At 39.0% G+C, this 9,376-nt stretch overlaps 1 protein-coding gene across 1 annotated transcript; it reads left to right on the plus strand.

Moving 5' to 3' along the window:
• The first annotated feature begins 7,977 nt into the window (after nucleotides 1-7,977).
• LOC127651325 (snaclec rhodocetin subunit delta-like) lies at nucleotides 7,978-8,289 on the plus strand. Its single transcript, XM_052137104.1, has one exon. The coding sequence runs from the start codon at nucleotides 7,978-7,980 to the stop codon at nucleotides 8,287-8,289; it is 312 nt and encodes a 103-aa protein (XP_051993064.1).
• The last annotated feature ends 1,087 nt before the right edge of the window (nucleotides 8,290-9,376 follow it).

Consider the following 9,376-nt stretch of genomic DNA (forward strand, 5'->3'; position numbering starts at 1 on the left):
TTGAAAAACTCAAGCCGGTTGATAAGTTCAAGATCGGTCGTAAGCTGCCACGCTTCCTTGGGTACGATGAAGTAAGGGCTGTAGGGACCCTTCTTCATCTCGGTTGGAGGGACAGGCTATATCGCGTCTTTGAGTAAGAGACGATTTCCACATGCAGGGATTTCACGTATTTGCAGTGTACTGCGGTAAAGCGGCCGCCCACGAAGGGGGCGGAGGCCTGGCAAAATGAATTGCGTAACCGAGTCAGATGGTCCTGGCCAGCCAGCTTGATGGATTGGGAAGTGAAAGACACACATCCAAGCTCCATGCTAGGGGCACTAAGGGGACGATTACTTTTGACGTACCTGGCGGGGCTTCGCAGCAGGGTGGAGCAGGTAGTACAGCGTTGGGAGGCAAGGATGCGTCCCGAGGCTCTAGTGCTGAGAAAGGACTTGAAGCACTTACCTTGCTCTGCACACCCGGCAGGGGGCGGGTTACTGACTGAGGAGGAGGTCATGTACCGCCGGATGGACGGAGCTGGGAGACGGGGGTGTTCGAGAAGGCCTGGGGTATGCAAATACTATCTGCCAACTTCTCATTGGCATTTTTTCATAGATCAGAGGCATATTCAGCGCTCAAGAGAGACCCCTAGTGTTGCTTCTCCGATACAACGTCGAGAGCGACAGACGGGGAAATAAGGTTTTCTGGATGTATTTCTATTGTGCAGTTAAATATTAAATTATCCTGTCTAATCACTTCATTCCAATAAGTTGTCAGTTTAGAACACTTATATAGAATTTGACTCTAATTATCATTTTTTTTTCTCCACAATTTCTCCAACAATCCCCTTTTACTATGCCATTATATTTACTTTGAAAAACAGGTGTTATAAAAAAAAATCTTATTTGTATCTTCCAAGCATTTTCCCTCCAAACACTGGATTGAGTAGAATGCAGGGGTGGAAAGAGTACTGAAAAATAATACTCAAGTACGAGTACTGTTTGTTACCTCTAAACTAAATGTAGTTTGAGTAGAGTAAAAGTACCTGTCCTAAAAACTACTCAATAAAGAGTAAAAGAGTAGCTCATTTAAAAGTACTCATGAGTAGTGAGTATTGAGTTCTGAGTAGCGAAATCTATGCCCCTTTTTTAAAAAAAAACTCAAAATGTTTTAAATGTAGAACATATACTGTAATTTACATTCCTTTTTATGACTGTTTGCCAGAAAGAATAAGAAATATAGGTATTTTATAGGTGTTTGTTATTGACAACTTTTAAAATACATCACTTATCTATGATACTGTAAAGACTTCTTGAATCTGATTTTAAAAATAAATAAAAGGGCAACATGATTACAAAAATGAAAAGATAATGTTTTTTTTCAATATCATAATGTATGAAACAATTACATTAAAATCAGTTTATGTGCTCGGTCTAAATTTCCCTTAATGCCGACTGAGAGAGTTATTGTTGTGCATAAAACATTGTGAGGAATGCAAAAAATAAAATAAAAATGGGGTCACTTGGCGCATCATGTCCCACACAATAGAGGGGGTAGAGCAGCTATTTGGTACAGCGGCCACATTGAGCTTTAAAGGAATATTTCACAAAGAAATTAAAATTATCTCATCAGTTAGTCACCCTTATGCCATCCCGAATGTGTATGAATTTCTTCAGCAGAACACAAATTAAGAAGGCTAAGACTAAGAATATTTCAGCTCTTTTGGTCCATACAATGCAAGTGAATGGGTGCCAAAATTTTGAAGCTCCAAAAATCACATAAGTCAGCATTAAAATAGCCTAATCCATGTGTGATATTCTCAGCTGACTTTTAGTTTGTGTACTTTTATTTTGAAATTTCCTGTTAAGTTCCTGTTTCCTAATATTGTCATTTCCTGTTTTCCCTTATTGTTCATGTGTCTGGTTTTCATTGGTTCATTGTTTTGATTCAGTTCTAGTTTGTCATTGGTTTTAGTTAATTGTCTTGTTATCTTGTTTTAGAGTTCTGTTTGTTTATTGGCCTTTGTTTACCCATGTCTTGTGTATTTAAACCCTCATGTTTGCCTGTGTCATTTGTCAGGTATTGTATGTGTAACCTTGTTGTTCACTCATAGTTTAGTCTAGCCTTTGTATGTGTAACCTTGTTGTTCTGCCATAGTTTAGTCTAGCCTGTGTACATGTAACCTTGTTGTCAAGCCAAAGTTTAGTACAGTCGGTATACATGTACCTTGTAGTTTTGTTCTAGTCAAGTCAGTGTACTTGTAACCTTGTGGTTTGGTTTGGTTTTGTTTTGCTTTAGTCTTAGTCTTAGTTGTAGCCATAGTCAAGTTATATGAAGTCTAGTTTAGTTAGGTCTATGGTTTCTTGTTTTTGTTTCCTTTCACATTTATAGTGCGGGATTCTGGTTTCACGTTTGAAGAAATAAACTGCACTTGGGTTCATCTTAACTTTATCATCATCGTTTCTGCCTGTTTTGTCAACAGTTACAGAATACCTGACCAACCATTATGGACCCAGCAATTCGGCTCTTGGTTCTTCGTCAGGGGAATCAACCCCTGGAGGCTTATGTGGTGGACTTTTGTGCCCTGGCGAACCAGGTTAACTTCAATGAGGTAGCCCTTAAAGACATTTTTCATTTTGGGCTAAATGAGCCAACCTCTTCATGTATGCCTAGTCGTCGCTGTTCCCTCAGCCTGGCTCAATATATTGATCTCGCCCTACTGTTCACTGGTTCTGCGTTCACTGTGGGGGAGGCGGACACCGAGCCAGTGTTCCACGACATAGCCGTAAAACCAGAGCCCCCTGTCTAGAAGCCTGCCACGGCCCCTGTCTCGAAGACCATGCCTGCCACGGTCAGCGAGCCAGCGCCTGTAGCCTCGACCGTCCCAGAGCCAGCTCCTGTAGCCTCGACCGTCCCCATAACCACGCTCCCTGTTGGCCGAAAGGGAAAGAGAAGGAAGAGGGCACCTTCTCCCCAGTCTTTGCTTGTGCTCAAAACCGCAGTGGTCATCCCAGAGTCTCCCACGGCTCTGCCTGCCTCTCCCACGGCTCTGCCTGCCTCTCCCACGGCTCTGCCTGCCTCTCCCACGGCTCTGCCTGCCTCTCCCACGGCGCCGCTTCCCAGAGCTCCGCCTCCTGAGTTCTCCACGGCTCCGCCCCTGGAGTCCTCCACGGCCCCGCCTTCCACGGCTCCGGCCCCCGGAGTCCTCCTTAGCTCCACCTTCCACGGCTCCGCCCCCAGAAACCCTTCCCCACATGGCTCTGCCAACTCCCCCAGTAACATTCCTCTTCCCTGGCCTTCTGACCTGGTCCCTGTCCTGTGGCCTCTTCCCTGGCCTCCTGTCCTGTGGCCTCTTCCCTGGCCTCCTGTCCTGTGGCCTCTTCCCTGGCCTCCTGTCCCTGTCCTGTGGCCTCTTCCCTGGCCTCCTGTCCCTGTCCTGTGGCCTCTTCCCTGGCCTCCTGTCCCTGTCCTGTGGCCTCTTCCCTGGCCTCCTGTCCCTGTCCTGTGGCCTCTTCCCTGGCCTCCTGTCCCTGTCCTGTGGCCACCTCCCAGGCCTCCTAAACTAGTCCCTGCCCTGTGGTCATCTCCCAAGCCACCTAGCCCAGTCACTGTCCTGTGGTCACCTTCCAGGCCCCCTGACCCAGTCCCTGTCCTACAGCCACCTTCCAGGCCCCCTGACCCAGTCTCGGCCCTATGGCTGCCTCCCAGACCTCCCGACCTGGTCCCCACCTTGAGGTCATTCCCTTGGTCTCCTGGCTTCCCAACTGGTCTGCTCTGGTTTCCTTGGTCTCCTGGCCATCCGCCTATCTGCTATGTTCCCCATGACCTTGCCTGGAACTGCCTGTTTGCCCTTGGTGCCCCCACATTTTGCCTTTTTTTATGGAGCGTCTGGAATCCGCTCCTGTGATATTCTCAGTTGACTTAGTTTGTGTACTTTTATTTTGAAATTTCCTGTTAAGTTCCTGTTTCCTAATCTTGTCATTTCCTGTTTCCCTTATTGTTCATGTGTCTGGTTTTCATTGGTTCATTGTTTTGATTCAGTTCTAGTTTGTCACTGGTTTTAGTTAATTGTCTTGTTATCTTGTTATAGAGTTCAGTTTGTTTATTGGCCTTTGTTACCCATGTCTTGCGTATTTAAACCCTCATGTTTGCCTGTGTCATTTGTCAGGTATTGTATGTGTAACCTTGTTGTTCACCCATAGTTTAGTCTAGCCTGTGTACATGTAACCTTGTTGTCAAAGTTTTAGTCCAGTCAGTATACATGTACCTTGTAGTTTTGTTCTAGTCAAGTCAGTGTACTTGTAACCTTGTGGTTTTGCCTTAGTCTTAGTTGTAGCCATAGTCAAGTTATATCAAGTCTAGTTTAGTTAGGTCTATGGTTTCTTGTTTTTGTTTCCTTTCCCATTTATTGTTTGGGATTCTGGTTTCACGTTTGAAAAAATAATTTGCACTTTGGTTCCTCTTAACTTTATCATTGTTTCTGCCTGTTTTGTCAACAGTTACACCATGTGACTCCAGTGGTTAAATCCATGTCTTCAGAAGAGATATGATTGGTGTGGGTGAGAAATAGACCAATTTTAAGTCCATTGTTTACTATAAATTCTCCTCCCTGCTCAGTGAATCTCCACTTTAACTTCTATTTATGTTTTTGGTGATTCACATTCTTCATGCAAATCGCCATATACTGTCAAAATTTGACTTAAATATTTACCTTTTTCTCACCCACATCTATCATATCACTTCTGAAGTCATGGATTAAACAACTGGAGTATTGTAGAAATTGATACTCATTGATCAGTAATAGTCATTACAGGGGAATGCCTCTGTGTCTGAGGGATGCAGAGGGGGAGGATCTGCTTCTGTCAGAAAACCTTGGGATAAAAAGAGTATAAAATACAAGTCAGCCCTCCCTTTCTGGGTCCCACTCACGGCACAGATTAACTCCTGTGTAATGACCGGGTCCTTCTTGCAAGAATAAATAATTTTAAAAGACTGTTTGAGTCAGAGTGTCTCTTACGCAGTGATAATGGTTGGTTGATAATTTTTTGCCACAACAGGAGTCATTACTTTTGTGCTGCGTTTGTGCTATTTGGAGCATCACAAATTTTGGCATCCATTCACTTGTATTGTTTGGACTTACAGAGCTGAAATTTACTTCTGAAAATCTTAATTTGTGTTCTGCTGAAGAAAGTATGTCATAGACATCTGGGATGGCATGTGGGTTAGTAAATTATGAGAGAATTTTCATTTTGGAGTGAACTATTTCTTTAAGTAGCACATTGTCCTCCTTTTGAGATCCAGTGTTCCACATTGATTTAGTTCATGTATCTTTGAAGCCCAGAAATATTTGTTCTCATTCTTATGCATGATGCACAATTTTCTGAAGTTTGTAACTGGTGGAATGTTCTGCCTGAAGCATTGCTGTACAAAAGTTGATACTTTTCTATCATACATACTCTCTATATCAGGGGTCGTTATTATAACAACAACAACAAAAAAAACAACAACTATATAATATTATTAAAAATGTCACTGTTTTATTCTGTTACATTAATACTTTTAAAGCTGCTCAAGTTATTCAGCCAAAATTAGTGAGTGGTTTTGTTATTGTTTGATTAATAGCATTTATATGACATAGCCTACTAGACAGTGCTCAATTCGGTTACATGTACACTTCAAGTCTGACATTTTGATGCAAATACACTTTTTGTCCCACTGTTTCCATTCACTTTAGGACAAACCGACTGCGTTTACATTAAATCCTCACCAAGACAGGCATTGGTGGAATTATGAAGTGTGTTTGACCATTTAGGCATGTACCTGCATTAATACTCTCTGAGCACAAGCGCATGTAAAGCATACAAATATTAGCCACCAGTCAATCAAACAGCACACAGCTACAGACGCCCGAAAATAAAAAGTCAATATTTTATATTCTAGATCAATATATATTCTAGAATTTTTTGTTTTATTCTAGAATTATTTTCTTTTTATGTCTAGATTAACCATCCAGTGGTTGTCTTGCTATTGCGACTGATGTCATGAAAACCCCTGTTCTAGATGTAGAACATAGTCTATGTAGAAAATTTCTCAAAATTTTATCATTGATTTTGAGAACATACTTTTTTTTTTTTTTCAGAAAAACATCAAGATTGTTTTATTGCCCAGCCCTATTGATAAGATTACCTTAATCAACCCAATAATCTCAGTGATAGAAAGCTAAATTACAGGCTACATTATAGACAAACAGAATCTAGTAAACAAATATTAAATTTGCCTTGAGATGTTTCTTCAAATTAGAGGCAGGATTAATGCTGATATCTGGCTTGAGATATCTCACATGACACAGTCAAGCAATTGACCTTTTTCACTGTGAAAAGTCCTTTCAGGTGTGACCGTGATGTTCATGTGTTGAAAATGTGTTTGAGGCATCCTCCACATCCATAAAAGTTGGAGCCGATCTACAGCTGCCATACAAGTTTTTTTTTTTACATGTGATTTAATTTGATGGAGTCACAAGACTCTCCCTAGCCGATGTGCCTTAATTTCGTTACAGCACATCTGCTGATTTTAGCAACAAAGTAGTATGTAGACAAGATCTTTGACTGTATATTGCTAAACTCTGTGTTTGTTTATCATATTTAAAAAAGTAAAAAAGTCCTTTCAGGTGTGACCGTGATGTTCATGTGTTGAAAATGTGTTTGAGGCATCCTCCACATCCATAAAAGTTGGAGCCGATCTACAGCTGCCATTCAAGTTTTTTTTACATGTGATTTAATTTGATGGAGTCACAAGACTCTCCCTAGCCAATCATGTTGATGGATAAAAATAAAATTAGGACAGGGAAATAGTGAACACAGACAGTGGGAGAATAGCGCATTAAAAGTACTTAATATATACTCAAGTAAACGTAAAAGTAAACAAATAGTAGTATTAAGAGTATTTGTAATTCATTATTCATTATTCAATGGTATTATAATCACACACCTGATTATAGTTATATACCATTTATATTTATATAGGCCTACCATAAGGGTGTGTGCGCAATCTTTGCTGCCGGCAGAGAGTGCGGGTAGCATACAAGAAACCGAACATCCAAAAAATATCAAATATCAAAAATAAAACTAACTATACCCCAATATAATGAAAATAATATTTGCTGTGATCTCCCATTTACCTCTGTTCAAAGTTTACATTCCAAACCCAAAGTGTGAAAAAGGTCTATTAATCTCATTTTTAATTCACAACATTAACATTATTCCAAATGTTAGATAGCTGCATATTTATTAAACTCAGGGTATAGATTATATACAAATGTTGTGATGCAAATTACCAAACATATCCACAAATTTGCACACTTATATACATTATAAACTAGACTTACATTAGTGAGATAAGTGGCAGAAGTAATCAAATAAAAGTGGGTAATACTGTAATATTATGTGGATGTGCCTTAATTTCGTTACAGCACATCCGCTGATTTTGGCAACAAAGTAGTATGTAGACAAGATCTTTGACTGTATATTGCTAAACTCTGTGTTTGTTTATCATATTTAAAAAAGTAAAAACTAAATTGCTACAGAGTTGCTACTAGGGCTGGACAGGCATAACCACCTGTAAAACTACATGAGTTAATTCATGAATTTACATTTACGTGAGTTTACCTATGTTAGTTCATCTGGATGTGGGCCCTACCTCCTTATATTTATTTGCATATCTTTTAAAAGATTTACACATGATGTAGACAAAATACACATCACATTTGGAAGGTCACAACACTCAAGATTAGCAGGTCTTATACCAGTATTGATTCAGAATCTCACTGGAAAAATGAAGGCATCCAGCAGTCTCCTGATTGTCTTTTATGGACTGACAACAGCTTTAGTTAGAGAACATGTCTATGTAAACTGTGTGTACACAAAGGTCAACTGGCTTGATATTCAGTGCAATAATTCCTATCCTTTTTTCTGCCAAAAAAAAGCCTTTATTCTTGTTAAAATGAAGAAGACATGGGAGGAAGCTCTGGAGTACTGCAGGGCTCACCACATTAACCTGGCCAGCATGGCCTCTCATGGCATAGAACTGCAGCTGACAAAAAATGAGAAGGCAGAATCCCAAACAGACAGTGTGTGGACAGGGCTGCGTTTCCTGGCTGGAGAATGGCTTTGGGTGAACAGAAAGCCTCTGGGGAATCAAGTCGCACTTCCAGAGTGCCCTACTGAGCCATTTCGTTGTGGAGCCCGCAACAGTAAAACTGACACATGGGAGAACAGAAACTGTGACGAGAAGCTCAATTTCCTCTGCAACTAAAAAAAAACAAGATAAGTGAGTTATGTTAAAGGACATGTTAATGATGTTCATTAATTAAGATAATAAAATATAGTATGTAATCACTTTAGAAGTTATGGTCTATGAAAATAGATTTTTTTTTAATATGATGAGTTTATATTATTATATTTTATTTTTTCAAAGAAAATAAATATAATTTTTTTGTTTTTATATAGAGAAAGAGATATATTTCCTGATGCTAATATATATATATATATATATATATATATATATATATATATATTTTTTTTTTTACTCTTGTTTACACTCATTAATTCACAAATCAGTAGGCTGTATATCATGTTAAATGTATATCTGGGTGGGGCTGGATGTCTTTTATAAATCTTTGTGTTATAGTTGTCCAATCTATTTTCTGCAATAGTAGGCTTCAGTATACACTTTTGGAAATGGTTATCATTGCTGTCCTATGGCTATATTTTATATGCAGTATACCGTAAATATGAGAGGTAAATATGTTGAATATCACACATTGACATTGCATTTCAGAATTGTAAATATCCTGTCAGAGAGGTGCCTCATTTGAATTTAAAATGAGAGGTATTCAAATAATCAGCAGCAGACACAATTACATTGCAAAATATTTTTTTTGTTTTGTTTTCCTTGTTCTGTATCAGGAAATTTTTCCAGTTTATTTAATATATGCATGTATTTTACAGCTTATTTAGAATCTTATCTTTTAAATAAAGTAACTTTAAAACTTTAAAAACTAATTTTATGGTTGTTGATATTTACTGTCCCTACATTTTGTTTTAATGTTTCATGCACTATGACAAATCAGAGGGCCTGGATCATCTTACAATTGCTCATACTTTCTTTCTCTCTTTTTCTTATTTTCTTTTCATTTTACAAGCTACATCTATAAAATGTTTTTTTTTTTTTTTTTTTGGAAATGTGCTGTTGAGATTGATTTCTTAAACTTTATGGGAAACCTGACTTTTATTTATAACCACAGTTGTGCTTTTAATTCCTGAACGATATAGTATAAAGAATGAAATACAATACATGACATATTTTGAGATAAAGCTGTACAAGTGTACATGTGTCAGTC

The sequence above is a fragment of the Xyrauchen texanus genome, chromosome 11 (assembly GCF_025860055.1).
Source record: "Xyrauchen texanus isolate HMW12.3.18 chromosome 11, RBS_HiC_50CHRs, whole genome shotgun sequence".
In the NCBI taxonomy this organism is placed as follows: Eukaryota; Metazoa; Chordata; class Actinopteri; order Cypriniformes; family Catostomidae; genus Xyrauchen; species Xyrauchen texanus.

Bases quoted from the DNA above. Each gene is read 5' to 3' on its own strand.
- LOC127651325 (XM_052137104.1), top strand. From the start codon at position 7,978: ATGAAGAAGACATGGGAGGAAGCTCTGGAGTACTGCAGGGCTCACCAC.